At 40.6% G+C, this 19703-nt stretch overlaps 1 protein-coding gene across 1 annotated transcript in view; it reads left to right on the top strand.

The window, feature by feature from the left end:
- Nucleotides 1–19703, top strand: part of LOC311325040 (copine-3-like) — a 45630-nt gene that overhangs the window by 6222 nt on the left and 19705 nt on the right. The window contains exons 2-10 of the mRNA XM_084457685.1: nt 5776–5928; nt 6208–6387; nt 7695–7769; nt 11812–11883; nt 12011–12091; nt 12915–13004; nt 16911–17009; nt 18552–18638; nt 19300–19359. Of these exons, the coding sequence (XP_084313811.1) occupies nt 5782–5928; nt 6208–6387; nt 7695–7769; nt 11812–11883; nt 12011–12091; nt 12915–13004; nt 16911–17009; nt 18552–18638; nt 19300–19359 (891 nt within the window). The 5' untranslated portion in view covers nt 5776–5781. The remainder of the gene's footprint in view (nt 1–5775; nt 5929–6207; nt 6388–7694; nt 7770–11811; nt 11884–12010; nt 12092–12914; nt 13005–16910; nt 17010–18551; nt 18639–19299; nt 19360–19703) is intronic.

Here is a 19703-nt window from a genome sequence, read left to right as displayed (position 1 = left end):
AGCATTACTGATTGAAGTTGAGCACTGACTTTTAATCGTTCTTCTTTGGCTCCAAAGACAATTACTTCAGTTTGATTTTTGTTTAGTTGGAGAAAGTTCTGGCACATCCAATCATTGATTTGTTGAATGCACTTACTCAGCGCTTGTATGGGATTATAGTCTCCTGGTGATATAGTGATATAAATTTGTGTGTCATCTGCATAGCTATGGTAACATATTTTGTTGTTTTCCATAATTTGAGTTAGTGGGAGCATGTAAATGTTGAACAGAAGAGGCCCCAGGATGGAGCCTTGGGGAACTCCACAGGTCATTTTTGTCAGCTCAGATTTGTAATTGCCTATAGACACAAAATAATCCCTGTCCTTTAAGTAGGATTCAAACCAATCTAACACTGTACCAGAAATTCCCAAACAATTTTCCAGTCGGCCTAGTAGTATGTTGTGGTCTACCATGTCGAACGCAGCGCTGAGATCCAGTAATACTAAGACTGAGATTTTGCCATTATCTGTGTTTAAATGGATGTCATTAAATACCTTAATTAGAGCAGTCTCGGTGCTGTGGTGTGGTCGAAATCCTGACTGGAAGACATCAAAGCCAATACTTAGTGCCAGGAAGTTATTCAGTTGTTGGAAAACAACCTTTTCAATTATTTTGCTTAGAAATGGGAGGTTTGATATGGGCCTATAATTGTTCATTTGTGAGCTGTCTAGATTATTATTTTTTAAGAGTGGCTTGATGACTGCAGTTTTCAGGGTATGTGGGAACACACCTGAAAGAAGAGATGTGTTTACAATTTGTAGTAAATCAGAGGCCATGCAGTTGGATACAGTTTTGAAGAAGTCTGTAGGTAGAACATCAAGGCAACAGGTGGAGGATTTCAGATATTGTATAGTGTCCCCCAAGGTTTTATGGTTGATCGGATTAAATTGTGTCATGGTATTGATTTTAAGTGGACACTGTGACGACACATGTCCTGTACCTGGAATGGAGGCACTAACTGCTTGTCTAATTTTCTGAATTTTGTCAGTGAAGAATGAGGCAAATTCATTGCAGGCCCTGGTGGATAGAAGTTCAGAGGCTACTGACACAGGAGGGTTTGTCAGCCTATCAACAGTGGCAAACAAAGCACGCGCATTGTTATGGTTTTTGGTGATGATGTCAGAAAAGAAGGTCTGCCGTGCATTTCTCAGCTCCATATTATAAATGCCAAGTCTCTCTTTATAGATGTCATAATGAACATGGAGATTTGTTTTTCGCCATCTGCGTTCAGATTTTCGACACTCTCTCTTTTCTATTCTGACCAGCATGGCGTTTCTCCATGGAGATCTTCTCTTACCAGAGACCACCTTCACCTTAGTGGGTGCAACGGCGTCAATAATGATTGTAATTTTAACATTGAAATTATCTACAAGCTCGTTGACTGAGGCCATATAGAGGGCAGGTGTGGACGAGAAAGCCTGAGTAAATATCTCACTGGTGTTTTCAGTGATGTGCCGTTTTGAGATAACCTCTGATTGAGAATTTGTGTGCATGGAGATAGTACTCTCAAAGAAAACACAGGAATGATCAGAGAGCGCAACATCAGACACCTGAACCTTAGAAATATTCAGACCTTTGGTGATGATTAAGTCCAGAGTGTGCCCCTTGTTGTGTGTGGGCTCCGTCACATGCTGAGTCAGTCCATAGTTATCAAGGACACAACCTAGCTATTTAGTCCCTCTGCCCTGAGGGTTGTCAACATGGATGTTAAAATCACCAACAATAACCACACAGTCAAAGTCAATGCAGACAGTAGACAACAGTTCAGCAAAGTCATCAAAGAAGTTTGGACAGTATTTGGGTGGCCTGTAGATGTTTAGAAATATGGCTCGAGAAGAGGAATTGAACTGAAGAGCCACATATTCAAACGAACCAACATTTCCATAACACATCTGCTTACATTGGAGGGAGTCATTAAACAAGATGGCTTCTCCACCTCCTTTCTTATGCACTCTAGCCTCGCTCATAAAGCTGAAGTTGGGAGGAGTTGACTCAATAAGAACAGCTGCACTGTTACCTTGGTCTAGCCAAGTTTCAGTTAAAAACATAAAATCAAGATTGTGGTTGGTGATAAAATCATTGATTAAAAATGTCTTTCCTGTTAAAGATCTGACATTTAATAAAGCTAAGTTTAGTATGCTGAGGGTATTATCTGCACATTTCTCTGTGATAGTTTGTGGCTGACGAGGAATAGATACTAAATTTGATATATTTGTAGAGCCGGTTGAGTGTTTCCTGTTACTTAGCAGATTCACCATTGTTTTTCTATTACCTATCAAGACAGGAATTGAGGAAGATACCATCACGTTGGGTCCTGGCTTGTCCTGGAAGGGGTCATGAGTGCCATTAGCCTTGTAGCCTGGACCCAGTACATATCAGTTAGAGCTTGCTGTATTTTGTAAACAAGTAACTGAATGTGCTGTGCCTTTATCAGGCTGGGCCCGGCAGGGGGTAAGGGACCTACAAGACAGTGCTTGTTGAAAGCTACAACTGGCACCAGCATCTGAGTAGCTATTTCAAAAAGCTCCCAAACATTAAGAGTAACCAGCACTTCAGGTAATTATCATTGTCATGTATTAGCTATTCCGTTTTATGGACATGGTATGGTTGTATTTTATTTGTGGCCAATATTTTAATGCACTATTTTAATGCATAATAATATCTCCCTAATCTCCCTTCTGTTCTGTTGCAGCTTTGATGCTGGGATGTCTGGTGTGGTTGAGGCCAGAGAACACCGTGATGCAACACCAGTCAGGTGTCGGCTGCTGTGCAACACTGATGTCCAGTCCCCCCAAAGATGGTCTTCAGGTGCAAGCCCCACCCGGACTGGACATGGCCAGACAGCAGTATCTGATCATGGATGGCTGTGACTGTGTCCATGATACAGGCAGTGCAATTACATAACATGTCAAGTAGGGCTGCACGATTATGGCAAAAATCATAATCACGATTATTTTGATTGATATTGAGATCACGATTATTTAACACGATTATTCATTGATTTTTTTTTTTTCATCAAAAGTTAACATTTTCTTAACACATTTTCTTAACAAATCAAATGATTGACTTTGATAATTAATGTATTAAATGTTGACAGTGGCTTTTCTTTTTAACAATGTTTTTTGGATTAGATACATTTCTCCCATGGGAGACAAATAGTAAACCTTGACCTTGATAAATCAATTAATAAAAGTGCCAAAACTGATAAATAAAGAAGCTTCAAAGCACCGCCACCACCACAGAAGAAGACTACCTCAGAAAAATAATTTCACTAGGACAGAACGCGTCTAAATAAGTTATTTATTGGTAGCGCCGAGGCTTCAAAACCCAGCATTTGTTAAAATAGACCCTTTTGCTTAGGTAATTGACGTTTCATGTTTATCTGACACTTGTAAATATGAGCGCCTCTCCTAACTAGGCCGACACCGATTTATTTTGACAGCAAAGTGAATGGACCGGCAAAGGACCGTTGTCTGGCATGAGCGAACGGAATGCGACAACGGGACTGAGAAGGGCTACTTTGAGGGGCAGCTACGACTGCATAGCAAATTTTACACACCGTGTCAACTTGGTCCAAATCTGTCTCTGTGAACCCATAGTGTTTCCACACCACTGACGTTGTTTTAGCTCTCTTGTCCACCTCTCTTTCTGCTGCCATAATCTTCTTCTTGTCGTGTTTTGTTCGAGAGGAGCATGCGTGCGCCTCGCTTGACAACTCGTCTCACTTTGAACTAAAGTGTTTGTTTTGGGGCTTTGGGGGGTGGGGGAGGGGTCAAGCACAGTATAGCTCTGCAGTGTAGGGTGCACTTGATTTGTGCAAAATCGTTTTATGCCGATTATTTTGTTTTAATGATCGTTGACAGCCCAAATCTTAATCTAGATTAAAATCTGATTAATCGAGCAGCCCTAATGTCAAGTATACTGTACAGTAGTATACAGTAGTGCAGAGTAAGTTCTCTATTGTATAGACAAGGTGTTCAATTGCTCAAGTGTTGTCAGGTGTTGATTCAAGTGTACAATGGTGCAGTGTCAGTTGTCTATTGTATAGACAAGGTGCAAGGTGTCACATGTTCACTTCTGTTATGATGAGGCTCAAGACATCACTTGCCCCCTGCCAAAGAGTAGCTCGGAAGAAGCCCCCTGCCAACTAGCAATTCAGAAGAAGACTGTCCGTTTATAGTACTCTGGTTGTACTATACATGGGCCCTCACTCATTATAACAATGGCACACATGCCACCCCCTGGACCAACAAGTGAACGCGTGACACCTTGCACCTTGTCTATACAATAGACAACTGACTGCACCACTGTACACTCGGAACACTCGACCAACACCTGACAACACTTGAGCAATTGAACACCTTGTCTATACAATAGACAACTGACTCTGCACTACTGTATACATGTGCATTACATGCCTCTCTTCTTTACAAAGATGGTCACAACCACAACATGTCCTGAGAGCACATGCAAAATATAAAAAAATAAACTTATGGCTACTTTTAATGTGTACTGTACGTCTGTATGTTTAATAAAGCTTTAAAGAAAAGTTTCAATCAAGACTTGAGTATTACCTATTCTCTTGACTACTATGTTTACAATTGATCATTCATTATATTATTACAATTGGCCTTTCAAGTCTGCCTACACTTAGGTTACTTAGCTAAGAACCATTTTAATTACAATTTACTTCTAAGGGCAAATCCTTTACTTTCATATCTTCATATCAATATAATATCAAGATCCTAGTAGATGTCCAAATAACCCACTGTGTCTTGGGTCTACTTATTCACCACCTAAAGGGAAGTCATGACCTTTATCCAGAAACAAAAGTTGAACCCATTGCAGCAAAATAGCTAACATTACAGGAATCATCAGTGTAACTGCTTTAGCCACTGACTGCTACCATTAATGTTATGGAAGCTGCTGCTAGTTGTTGTGAGCTCATGAGCTAACTGGCTATCCCGCTCTCATTGTGCTGGATTAGCATTGGAAGCATTGGAACTGATGTGTCCAGGTGACAAGACCTATCTTTATTTATCAGACATTACCGTCCCACCAGTCCCGCACAGAAACGAGTCAGCCAACACACATAAGCCAGGCTGGACCTGGCCTGGTTATTTATTTATTTAATCTTTATTTAGGGAAGGCATTTGAGGGCAAGCTCTCATTTACAAGGACGCCCTGTTACATTGCATTTTGAAACAATACAAAAAAGCAAGACAATAACAAAATTACAGTACATATAAGACATTAAGAGAAGCAAGAGCAATCCCTATATAACGTATCATCTAGAATAACTCTAAATGACTATGGAGATCAACCGGTCCAGTTTTAGTGAGTCCTGGAGCCTGTTCCATTTATCAGGAGCGTAGTAAGAGAAAGCAGTCCTTCCTGATTCACTATTCACACGCGGAATTAACAGTCTGATGTGTGACTGCGACCATGTTTGGTTATTTGAATCATTAGTATTTAGGAGTGAGGACAGATAGGGAGCTTGCCACATATGGCTTTTTAAATAAACAGAAAAATCGAAGAGAAGACGGTGTTCCGAAAAGTTGGCCTACCTCCTCAGGATGATCTACCATTATGTTATGCTTAACCACAGTTCATTTTTCTCATTGCCAATATTGCTTTGTACACAAAAACAATGCTAAGTACTTTTTCCCAAATCGATGCATCATTGGTTGGGGACAACATGTTTAATGTGCACTTGTTTGCGTTTTGTGTTTGTAGGTGGAGATGGCAGCCGCAGCACAGCCAGCTGTCTGCATGACGAAAGTGGAGCTGACTGTGTCCTGCGAGAACCTGCTGGACATGGACATCACTTCCAAGTCTGACCCACTGTGTGTGCTCTACATGAACTCCAGCGGCTCTCACTGGTTTGAGGTTAGTAGTCCAGCGCGTTCCCTTTCACGCCATCAAACCAGAACAGCATCGGTATTGACTTGTCCAGATTTTCACACAGTCCACCCAGAACGACAGCTGAACCTGGATCACAGGTGTCCGAAATGACCATTGTTCATGAAAATCTGATCTGTAGTCACTGAAAGTCATGAAAATTACACATTTGTCATACATCAATGACCCGGTCTATTATTAGGGATATTCAGTCCTATGATCACATGTATTTTGATAAGTGAATTTGACTTATGTTTCTCTGTGCAGGTTGGCCGCACAGAGGTAATACTGAACTGCCTCAATCCGAAGTTTTCCAAGAAGTTTTTGATTGACTACTACTTTGAAATGGTGCAGAAACTAATGTTTGCAGTCTATGACATTGACAATGCAACGGTCGACCTGAGCGATGATGATTTCCTTGGAGAACTGGAGTGCACCTTGGGTCAGGTGAGGCCATCTCAAATCAGAAACACACAACATAAACACTGATGGGTTTGTAACCTGAATCCAGTTTTCTTTAATCTGTTTTTGTTTTGTCAGGGAAACTTCAAATGTAGTAGTAGTAGTAGTATCATTAGCAGTAGTAGTAGTAGTAGTGGTGGTAGTACTGTAATAGTAGTAGTAATGGTAGTACTGTAGTATTAGTAGTAGTAGTAGCAGTAGTAGTGGTAGTAGTAGTAGTAGTAGTAGTAGTAGTAGTAGTAGGGAAATTGCACTGTTACAGCATGAAAAGACAACAAAGAATACAAATGAACTACAGTAGAGCAGATTCAACTTGGCGCTCAGGTGAGAACAGGGTAATATAAGTCTTTCAGGTGCTCTTGGGGTTTGGGAGGGAAACTTCAATGCAAAAACAGCAGGTCCCCAGGCACTCAAAACCAGAAGGCGAGGAAGGTAGGAGAAAAAAGCCTTTATTCAATCATCTTGGGCTTAAAAATATTAAAAACCAACATGTTTTGACCGCACTGGTCTTCTTCAGGTCAGAGAATGGTATACACACCACTGAACTGTCTGGGCTAAATAGACAAAGCCACACCCTTAAGTGGACAGATGCATAATATCACACAATCAAGCCACACCCTTCAGCAGAGAGATGCCTAATAGCCAATCACTGCAGGACAATTATCCAATCACTGGGTCAGTATGATCAGGATATGTGGCCTATACAAATATGCAGTCTATAGCGTACAGATAAGAGCTCTCATTCCCAGAAGTTAGGCTACCTGGAGAGAGAGAAAAAACAACATAAATACACAAGCACAAACAAGACAGAGGAAGACAATACATTGAACTATAATACAGAAGATCATAAAGACATAAGTCATGAGAAACATTTAAACTATATGTCCTCATTTAGACCTGGATAGTTCAGCGCATCTAAGTGATGGATCCAAAAAGATTCTCGTTGATTTAGCTTCCGGATCCGATCACCTCTTCTCACTAGAGGTCTAACATGTTCAAGGGCCTCTATTTTCAACAGTGAGTCGTTCTGATTGTGAAACCGCATGAAGTGGGCCCAGCAAATGTATAAAAATATACAGCAATCCAAGTGTACAGGAGTGCAAAGCAAGTGTATTCTTTAGGAGCCAAATATGTCTAAGGTGTGCAAGAGTTTGTTAAAGGCAATTGTACATGTCCTGTCCAGGGAGCCATAGCACCCTCTGAGCTGGCTCAGGTCCATAGTGTCCAGCCAATCCGGGGATGAACTGAACTGTCTGTTGATTCAACTGTTTCTTCTGTGTGTCTGTTGTCAGGTTGTGTCAAGCGGTAAGTTCACTAGACCACTGTTGCTGAAGAACAAACGACAAGCAGGAAGAGGGACTATTACAGTGAGTGCTTATTTTATTACAGTCATTGTTGCACTGCTACAAACTGCTGCAGCATCAAACGTTCATTCCTAAAAGTAGGGCTGGGGCGAAGCATCAACATCATAGGTTACGTAAATACGTTGACGTGCGTTGACGTGTCACAAAGAAGTAAAATGGCTACGCCCAGTCAAAACTAGCAGTATTGGAAATGTATTTTCTATTTATTTAGGCTATATAAACATTATGTTGCACCTTTTATATTTCCAACCCCATTTCTAACTAGCAATATGATTTAGATATTAATCTAGTAAGTAGGGCTGGGTTAAAAAAAAATAATTATTAATCGAATAGTTCATTAATTCATTCAAGTAGTAGCCCTAGTATTGATGTGTTGCATAACTTGGCAGTCATGTAATTAAGGTTACAGCTAAAAACAAAACAAACAGGTTTTAGTAACACTAACTGAATCGATATTGAATCGAATCGAATTGAATCGTGATAATCTATTCTGCACCTTGTGAATCGGAATCGAATCGATTCTTGAAATTCGAATTGATACCCAGCCCTACTAGGACGCATTTTCGCTATAAAAGATCAGTAGAGACTCTCATCTCCTCCTGTCCAATTCAGTGTTATGCAACAGCAGGTTCGTATTGCACAACACCCGCTCACATACACGCGAAGACCCAGCCGCTCTGAGTGGAGTGAATGGAAACACTCAAACGTTTGGTTGCTCGATGCTAAGTGCAACTGCAAGCAGTCTTTTGCAAGTGAGGCAGGAAACACAAGCAATCTTTGAAACATTTAGCAAAGGCGCATCACATAGGCTACACGTGGAGAACTGCATCGTTTTTGACTGTCTTGTAGTTTTCTCATTGTCACCCGGTATGAATGCTACAGTCAGAACTGTTAATGACATTCTATTGTTATGTTATTTCATTAAACTTTGGTTAACAAGGGTTGAGCTGCACACTATACATCTGTCCTAAGTTTGACTTCTCTGGTGCGGTAGTCAGGCAAAAATCTTCTGCTGTTACATTTCATGAAACATCAAATGCAATCTGAAAACAAACAATAGAAACTATGCGTGGGAATTAAACATTGATTTGACTGTAGCTGTGTCAATCGATTGTAGCAACTGTTGTAAACTGCTGTGCAACATTGTCATAAGGAGTCTCAGCACCCTCATGTGGCATGTAAGACTAAAGAGAAAAGACGTTCAACACAACTTAATCAATTGGGTGGTTAAAAGTATGTTTTATTTCATTGTAAAATTACATATGGTAATCTTTTTTCCAGTGGATATCTTACAAGAAGGTTGATCTAGGAAAGCAGTTTAATGTTGTGATATTCCGTTTTGGAAATGCATGTGATTGCTGGCGCACAATAGGCTATACAGTAGGCTATACAGTAGGCACAGCGGAGGGGTAAAGGATTCCATGATTTCTTCCCTCCACTATATCAGTCTTAGGTCTCCTTTTACTGCACAACAAATAGCTACAGTAACAGCCTAGATCTAAAATGAATGATTAGCTTGTCCTTTATAAATCACAAGGCAGGTGAGTTGTCTTAGCCCACCAGCGCATCTTGACAGTGGAGCAGAAAAACGACTGCTCGACTTCAAAAATCTCAGTCGACTTGAGGGTCTCCGACTGATGATTTGACTCATCGACTTTCCCTGTTTATTATGTAAGGGATAATCAACTAGTAGGTGTGCGTTATATGCTTTTAAGGCACGACATGGAGACGAAGAACCACCCGATGTGTAGCGGAGTACTTAAACCGTATAACGCATACTTACAGGTTGATTATCCCGCTTATCTATGGCCATTTGCCAACAATATTAAGTAAAAGCATTTGCAAATACAAAAGAATATGTGCCATGCGCAATACAAGAAATATTTTGTTTTCTGCTTTGCTCACTGCTGACTTTCATATAGTCCAGTGGTTCTCAAATGGGGGTACGTGTACCCCTAGAGGTACGTTGGAGTACTGCAGGGGATATGGGAGACTTAAAAAAAAAAAAAAAAAGTTCATTTAAATAGTATATACTATAATAGATTCAATAAAACATTTAAATATACATTTAAATATGTTTGATAAACCACATTTTCTATTCAATAATCTCCACAACATCAGCTAAAGCACTTGAGGCTTCATGGGTTGTCTTTGCTCGTAGCTGAAGCCAAAAAGCCATTCACCACAGCTGAAGACCTATTAGGCCGACTTCCACCTGCTGCTGTATTGGCTGAGACAATGATGGACAAAAAGCATATATACATTTAAAACTACCTTTGTAAAACAAATACATATGAAATGTAGCATTAAAGTGTGTTTCAGTTACAAGTTGTTGTTTAAATCAGACACTGATGGCTTTGTATTGTACCTCTTTATAGGCTTTTTTTTTTTTAACAAAAAGGATTTACGCTGGTGAGGGGGTACTTGGCTGAAAAAATATTTCAAAGGGGGTATATTACTGGAAAAAGTTAAGGAACCACTGATATAGTCCATCTGCTCTGCGCTGCAACTGCTTGACACACCAATGTGACGGCATGACTGACTGATATACCATGACATGGAAATAAAGTTATTGATTAAGTGACAATGAGGTGTCTGGCTATCATAAACAGTTTGTTGGCAAATTCACACAGTTTGTTGGAACTCCACACTAAATACATCAACTAAATACACTGTATTGTATTGCAATTCATCAGATCTGATCGTATTACCACGCTGGTGACCAAACAGACACTTCTGTGGTTTTCACATAGCCTTTTTTCATACCTCTTCTTTGTTCAAGATTCAAGATTTCTTTATTGTTACTTCCGTTATACAGGTGTTGACTTTCGTTGTCTTTTATTATTGTCCTTATTCAGCTCTGCGTTGTGTTTTGATTTCAATAAAAGACGACCCCCAATCTCTCACAATACCACACAGTCCAGTGTCCCTTTTACAGGTGTATTCCAAATGAATCTCTCCAACACGGAATTTGAGCGATAATCAAAAGCTGTTTTATTACAGAAGGTTATAACATATAAAAGACGATGGCACATAGTTTAATGTTCAGCTGACCTGTGTGTATGGCTGTCTAACACAAATCAAATCATCTGAGCTCGAGCAAAGTTCTTATGGTTCGGGGGCATTCCACAGGATCAGGTTAAACCACGACATTTCTCTGAAAATAGCCATTTTCATCACAGGTATAAGGTAGTAAATGTTTGGGTTCTGTCTTCTCAGCCTTGCAGCAGCAACAGAACAATACTACTAGATGATGATAATAACAATAAAAGAACAGTGCGATACAATAGAACAGCACTATACGGTACAAGGCGAGGCAAGGCAAGTTTATTTGTATAGCATTTCAGCAACAAGGCAATTCAAAGTGCTTCACATGAGACATTAAAAGCATCAAGACAAAGTGCAACACATAAAAGGTCATATAAAACGAAATGCAAAAAAGGACATTTAAAACAAAATGCAGGAAAAATAAAACACAGGAATAAAAGATACACTGCACTGTATTAATAAAATACATTTGATTTAATAAAAAGCAGCAGCAAAAAGAAAAGTCTTCAGTCTTGATTTAAAAGAACTGAGAGTTGCAGCAGACCTGCAGTTTTCTGGAAGTTTGTTCCAGATAGGTGGAGCATAAAAACTGAATGCTGCTTCTCAATGTTTTGTTTTAACTCTGGGGACAGAAAGCAGACCTGTGCCAGGCGACCTGAGAGGTCTGGATGGTTCATAACATAGCAGCAGATCAGAAATATATTTTGGCCCTAAACCATTCAGTGCTTTATAAACCAACAGCAGTATTTTTAAGTAAATTATTTGACAGACAGGAAGCCAGTGTAAGGACCTCAGAACTGGAGTGATGTGATCCACTTTCTTGGTCTTAGTGAGGACTCGAGCAGCAGCGTTCTGAATCAGCTGCAGCTGTCTGATCGATTTTTTAGAGAGACTTGTATAGACACTGTTACAGTTAGTCGACAATAAAAAGTGAAAGTATGATGTGTGTAAAGTGTAGGTGCATGAAAAGTGTAAATGTGCATTGTTGTCATTGTAGATTGTCGCTGAGGAAATCAAAGACAACAGGGTGGTGAACTTTGAGGTGGCAGCCAGGAAATTGGACAAAAAGGTATGATTGTACAATTCTCAGTGCTAAGGTATTAAAATAAATGCAAAATGAATTGAGGAGACATGTTCTGTTTATTTAAACTTCAGAAAAAAAACCTGATTGTAGTTAACAGCTGAATGATTTTCAGGATTTCTTTGGGAAGTCTGACCCCTTCCTGGAGTTCTACAAGCTGACAGCCAGTGGAGCGCAGCTGGCCCACAGAACAGAGGTGCTGTATGACCGCTGACTGTACAGTACATAGGCTCTCACTGCACACACGCATCACAACGGCACACACATTGTATATATGAAAACATTGCACACACATTAACACACTGTACACACACTGTATACACATATTGCACACATTTTTTTAAATTTTGCACCCTGTCCAATGTTGTCTCCATCAGTGTTAGGCACCAACTGACCAGAACAAATTCCTAGTATGTGTAAAAACTATCTGGCAATGAAACTGATCCTGATTCTGATTGTCACACTGACTGGTTCTGCTCTACGTTTGGATTGGAATAAAACTTGACTTGCAACTTAACACTTGATCTCTCACCAAACAAAGGCTCACGTGTTTAGATAATAGGGACTTTAAGCAGCAACGGTTTGGGGACGGCTACAGTGGAAATCCATTATCACTAAGCAACGTTAGCTGGAGTGGCAACGTTAGACGACGAAGATGACATGTCTGTAGACAAACAAGAAAATCGATATAACTTGCGGGTATATCTAACAAATACACTTAGAATCATTAGGCTATTACTAGTAGAACATAGTCTGAACAGAGTTAATGTCTAAAATACAATAGAACAAGATATTTACATGGAAATGCTTAGATGTTTTAGGGAATACGCCAAGTCAGCTGTTCCCCCGTAGTAGATAGTCGGGCTGCAATGGCACAGAATTCTAACAGAATTGGGGACGCTCAAAAGTAATTCTCGAACGCTGTAGCCATCCCCCAAACCGTCACTGCTAAAAGTCCTTAATGATATGAGTTCTGAAGCATGGTCGTCATCATGATTGATTCAGTGGTCCTCTCGTAGGTGGTGAAGAACAATCTGAACCCGACTTGGAGACCTTTCAGAATCCCCCTGCAGTCCCTGTGTGGAGGAGACATGGACAAAGCCATAAAGGTGAGCGCTCAGATACACCCAAGTAACCCAGTACCCAAGTAAGTTATTTTGTCAACAATTCCTGCGCATGAAAGCTGTGAATCATCAAGCATTAAAGCTGTTGAACCCTAAAGTCTTGTAGACAAACCTCAGGATCCCCCAAGTCATCAACACATTTTTGTCACATAACCTTTATTGAACAAGAGATTGTTTTAAGATGACGCTGCACTCTTTTGTATTTTGCACCACTAATGCCTTGAGGACTTGACTTAATGAACCACTCTATACAGTCTATACAGTCGCCATACCATGAATTGACCTGCAGGTGTCATTATGGAGAGGATGTCTGAAGCTTTTTTTGTGTGTTGTTGGCCAGCCGCGCAGCTAGTATAGCGTTTGTCGGGTTGTCACTCCCTCCCTCCCTCCCTCCCTCCCTTACTCCCTCCCTTACTCCCCCCTCCCTTACTCCGTTACTCCTGACAATGTTGGCTTGCATCTCTCTGTTGGCATCACAAGAGGCAGTAGTCCCAGCACACCAAAATCAAGAAGGACACCAAAATCAACCCACCGATCTCCACTGCACAAGTAGAGTAGTGGTCAGAGAGAGAAAGAGACCGGGGTTCAAGACCCGGTGGGGGTGTAGTTTATGGGACTATACCCTAAACCTCCACATGTTCATCCTTTCACTCCAGCCTTTACCCCTTGCCTTATAGGTCAGGTCCTGTCCCAACCCCAATTATTATTCTAATTATTCTAACCCCAACCCACACTAGGGACTGGAAGAAGGACACCAAAACCAACCCGCCGATCTCCACTGCACAAGTAGAGTAGTGGTGAGAGCATTGGACTCCCACCCGGGAGACCAGGGTTCAAGACCTGGTGGGGATGACTTTATGGGACTATACCCCAAACCTCCACACATTTATCCTTTTACTCCAACCTTTTTATCCCTTACCTAAATTCCACAAGTAGAGTAGTGGTTAGAGCATTGGTCTACTTACTTCACCACCTAAAGGGACGTGCATACAGCAGGTAATGACATTTGTCCAGAAACAGAAGTTGGACCAATTGCAGCAAAATAGCTAACGTTACAGGAATCATCAGTGTAACTGCTTTAGCCACTGACCGCTACCATTAATGTTATGGAAGCTGCTGGTAGTTGTTGTGAGCTCATGAGCTAACTGGCTATCCTGCTGTTATTGTGCCGGATTAGCATTGGAAGCATTGGAACTGATGTGTCCAGGCGACAAGACCTATCTTAATTTATCAGACATTATTTCATGTAATTTCAATTCACAGCTATTTCAGTGGCATGACTAGCTTCCGTCCAACCAGTCTTGAACAGAAACAAGCCAGCCACGCACATAAGCCAGGCTGGACCTGGCCTGGTCTATGCAATTGTTTGGAATGTTTCCTTGCGTTGTTACAGTAAGCTTTGCCCCTCCATACCTTCTCCTAGCAAGGAAACATATTATTTAAAAGGGAGATGAGGGGATGAGAGAGTGGAGCAGTGAAAGGCTTCTTCCTCTGGGTTTCAGTGAAAGGCTTTGTGGAAAATGTTGGAAACAAGTGGGAGGAAGCTTCACTTATGGATGTGCCATCGTCAGGAAGGGGGAGGGAACATCCTGTTTTATGAACAAGGCTACAGTACCAAGCAAATAAAGTGATGTAGTAGTTGTTGTATTTTACTAACATACATGTGAGTATACCCCCATAGCTGTATGAGATTAATACGGGTGAATCATTCCTTTAATACAATCTTGTACCTTGACTTGCATGTTTTTAGTATAAATCCTTTTCTTATTTACTTTAAGCATGATTGTTTGATAGTAAAAAGATTGGATAACAGATGCATTTGTTATCATTTTACTTGTATTATGGCCTTAACTGTAGTGTGCACACGGTGTATACTCTATAGTCTAGTCGTAATGCTAGAACAAATCAAGTTCCAGCAATTGTGGGCATAGGATTGATGTTGGTGAATTTCATCTTTTAATGCACCAAAGCTCACTTGTTTGGGGAGCCGAGTCCCACACTGCAGGACAAGTGAGTTACCCATCTTAGTCCAAGTCACTTACCTACATACACATGTCGCTCATGTCATTTTTCGCATTTGACGGTGTCAGTTGCACCACCACTTGCAGCCTCAAGGGGCAGTAGAACACTAGGCATTTCACCCAATTCTTCATGCGGGCTCATCGGTGCCGTGAATGCAAGACTGTTAGCCTAACTAATAATTACATGTAGACTGCAGGAAATGTCTCTGCTCATGAGCAAAATCAGTTTCAAAATTATATTGAACCACAGTCTATAGACAAAGACTGGTTGAAAACAACATCACATTAGCTTGGTGGTCTATAACTATTCCCAAAGAAACATTGTGTTTAATATCCTAAACACTTGAATTTACTGTAAGATAGATTTGATGTGTCCACACCACAGTTTGTTACATTTAATACATCCCGAGTTTATGCCACACAAGATGTGAGAGATGTGTTGAGCCATGAGCAGAGAGACAGGGAGGGAAAGTGTGAACTTGGAATGGACCGTTCAGTCTCACATATGTCATGCTATGTGTTAATTGTGATAGACTACAGTTCCCACCAGCTACCATTCGCTCGCTGGCCGGATGGTCTAACCACTGGGCTACCTGCCATTCTGATATTTACATAATTTAATAGTAGTGTTAGTCCTACAGGCAGCATGCATACATTTTCTGTCATCAGAATTACAGTCAAGAAATATTTTTATGGTAGCTTGTTAAGGGGCATTCACCTTTGCAGATTCATATTGGTTTGTAGATTAACTTTCCAGATTGATTTTCTAACTTTGATGACAATCAACAATGCATAAAATCTGTTGAAAATGTAATGATCCATCACAAGTTCAAACTCATCACATCAAGACAATAAGGTGTTGTCTTAAATCAATCTTTGTGATATGGTTAAATATAATTGCACAAGATTTGATTTAATTTCTCTGAAGAGTGGAGACATCTCACGCCTTGTTTGGTATAAACTCAAGCTATGCCGTAAGGTGTAAGCATTTTAGTTTGTGAGACACCATTTAACAACTTACCTTTGTTTAGATATTTTGAAAATATAAGTACCCTCATAAACGTCACCTGGATAGCTCTGCAGATGGAGACAGTGTTACAGCAGTTTGGCAGGTGCACTCAACAATGCCTCCTGCTGGTTGGTGTGCAACTACACGTAAAAACAGAAAATGAAAAGCTTTGCCACTGCCACACCTAGGGCAGGAAATGATATGAGCGACATGTAAGGCTGAGTGTTAGAAGGGAATAGATGAGAATGAAACACATGCACACACACACCCTCACACATGCACACACACACCCTCACACACGCAAATACACATGCACACACACACCCTCACACACGCAAATACACATGCACACACACACCCTCACACACGCAAATACACATGCACACACACACCCTCACACACGCAAATACACATGCACACACACACCCTCACATACGCAAATACACAAACTTCATGTGTTTATGGTACTGCTGAATCTAATGCTGTGTGACATGTACATGCATCCAACATGGTGCTTTGTCATTGAAGAACATCAGATATTGCTGTTAGACATCCATGTTCTCTCTGTCAAATGTAGTTGGTGAGATGATGGTGCGTATCTGCCATCATCCTTTGCTGTGTGCAGACTGTAGCAGTGTTGGGTGTGTGTGTGTTTAGCAGAATGGTTAGTTTGATGTTTTATGAATTTCATATGATACATCCCTGGGTTTGGGTGTGTTTGTCATCTCCATCCTGCATTCCTTCTCACCTTCCTGGGTTTGCTGCTTACTTGATGTTTGATCAATTTGTTGCATTCTTTTCCCAATATTTATTATCAATATTTATTTTCCTGTATCATGCTAACCTTTTGTTTGTGTTCAGGTGATATGTTATGACTACAATTACCACGGGACTCACGATCTCATCGGAAGCTTTGAGACCAATATGGCGCGTCTGCAAGAGGCTACACATTACTCCCCGGTGAGATAGAGGAAAATAAATGGATATTTCTTTGTGTGTGTGCGTGCATGCCTTTATATTTCTAAAACACACAATTATATCTTGTACCCTTCAAAGCTACAATATGTCAGTTTTCATACGATTTTAAACCTTTTAATATCCTATGTTGCTATGATAAATTGAGAGGAATAAGTGATTGAGCTTCTTTGTGAAAACCATGTCTGTGTAGACTGCTGTTTGGCTCTTTCATTATGTATTTTAACTTTTAGAACAAAACATACTCTTTTCTGGAGGTCTCTGTTAAACACTGGACTACACCCCACCAGGGTGGCAATGCCTAAAAAATGATGACATAACCTCAACACTCTTCCTCAGGATCCAAGGATGTGCATTTATTGTGTTTTAAGTTGTTTGGATCAGTAGTTCTCGAGCAAACTGGAAAAATCTGCCCATTTCAGCACGTTCTGAACATGGGCAGTAGGACCCAAAGTGGTTCTCGGGAAATCTGCTTTAGCTAACGCTAACTAGGTTGCTAAGCTAGATAACACTGATTAAAGAGTGTTTATATGTGTATTTGTATGTGCGTTACCCAAGAAAATCAGGGTAATGGACATGAAATAGATATTATATACTTGGTATGAATGTTTATTTTCATAAATAGGTTCAGAATGTGAATGTAAGTATGCAAATAGCAAATTGTGCTTATGCTAAGATAACAAAGCTAACTAGCTGTCTAACGCAAGCCCCAGGAACAGCTCTGGGCCTTGAGGTGATTTTGGCGTAGTGGCCAAAGATACACAGGCCACAGAAAAGTCTGTTTTAATATTTACTGTGGTAATTGTAGTCATAACATATCAGTCTGTCCGGACTCCAGGAAATCTTTCTGGGTATCACTCAGTCAAAAACGACTCTTTGAATTATCAAGTTTAAAATCATTGGGTCCATTTTTCTTTAGAAGCTACCAAGAGCTGGAGATTCACAGTTGTTTCTTTCCCCATGTGTGTTATGGCAATAAGAGATCAACTGGGCCAAGAAACACACTATTGTGCATGTGCGGTGGACCTCGGAAGTAGGAGTTGTGCGTAACTCGCAAAGCATACTGGGAACTGAAGTCCTAATGTCGGAATATGTTTGATATACAAACAAAATGTGGTACTGAGTGAATTGACTTGGGAAAAAGATATGTTTTGAGTTTATTGTTCTAAAGACTATTAAAGAAGAGTTGTTCCAAGTAGCCTTGAGTTATACAGGCACGAGCATGCGCAGACAGGCACTGGCCCCCGACGGGCACTGCATTAGTAATAATTATTATACTTTGGTGTGGGATTGAGAACAAAAATGGTGAGGATAGTAGCAGGCTGAATGTTACTTGACATGGAATTTTCCCTCATTGCTAGCTTGTAGTAGGCACATTGTGCAGAAGTTACATACTGCAGCTTTAAGGCACAATATAAAATGTGTGCATGTTTATTTAGCTGTCTGTGATTCTTTGATGTAGTTGATACTCCCGCCTTGATGCTGATCTGCTTTAACAATCTCAAATGTTGCTTCTCTCTTCCCCAGGCTGAGTTTGAATGTATCAATCCTAAGAAGCAGCAGAAGAAGAGAAACTACAAGAACTCTGGTGTCGTGTGTGTGAAGCTATGCCAGGTGCTGTTTTTCTAGTGTTTTGTGTGTGTGTAGCTATGCCAGTTCTGGTATTGTGTGTGCGTGAAGCTATTCCAGTTCTGGATTGTGTGTGTGTGTGTGTGTGTGTGTGTAGCTATGTCAGTTCTGGTGTTATGTGTGTGTGAAGCTATGCCAGTTCTGGTATTGTTTGTGTGTGTGTGTGTGTGTGTGTGTGTGTGTGTGTGTGTTAATGTGAAGCTATGCTAGCTCTGGTGTTGTTTGTGTGTGTGTGTGTGTGTGTGTGTGTGTGTGTGTGTTAATCTATGCCAGGTCTGGTGTTGTGTGTGTGAAGCTATGCCAGGTGCTGTTTTTCTGAAACATCATCCAGGGGTCTTAGTATGGTAGCTGTAGCATGCATTTCTATCTACCATTTCATGGAATGTTCATTTTCAAAACGGGAAGTTTGTTTGGACCAGTTGCCCTATAGTGACCAAAAATTCCATTGAAATCGACTATTTGACTTATGGGGCAGTGGGTGTCTTCCTATGCAGTGAGAGGTGGTTTGAAACTCTGTTATGCTGAATTATTGGTTGAAGATACTGTAGCATGTGTGTGTGGGCCATTCACCATAAAGTTGTGTTACTTACAATGACATTGAAATGAGACACCTCTGAATATACTTATATGATCTCCCATTGTTCAGGTGGTGAAGGAGTACTCATTCCTGGATTACATCATGGGGGGCTGTCAGCTGAAATTCACTGTGAGTCACTGTCATAGTGTAGCCTTTGCACAGTCCCCTTCCTAGATAACTACTCTGATGGAAAGTCCCTATAGCCTAGCATTCACCATTAAATCTTAAAAGTTGTCTCTTGTCTCTCAGTGTGACCTCCCCCTTCCATCGTAGCCTCCTCAAAAAGCACATAGGAGGAGTCCTCCAATGCCCTGAGGTGTTGAGGATGTAGTACAGATGTCGCTCATTTAAAGTGACAATTTCCTACCGCTAGATGGCAGTAAGAGACTTGTTTACAAATGAAAGGCCTAAACGTATAATATGTACGTTTAAGGCATAAAGAGCAAAGTTACGGGCCGTAATTTGACAACACT

Source organism: Borostomias antarcticus (assembly GCF_949987555.1).
Source record: "Borostomias antarcticus genome assembly, chromosome: 2".
NCBI lineage: Eukaryota > Metazoa > Chordata > Actinopteri > Stomiiformes > Stomiidae > Borostomias > Borostomias antarcticus.
The sequence above is the reverse complement of the archived record's forward strand: the minus strand, read 5'-3'. Positions and strand labels throughout refer to the sequence as shown.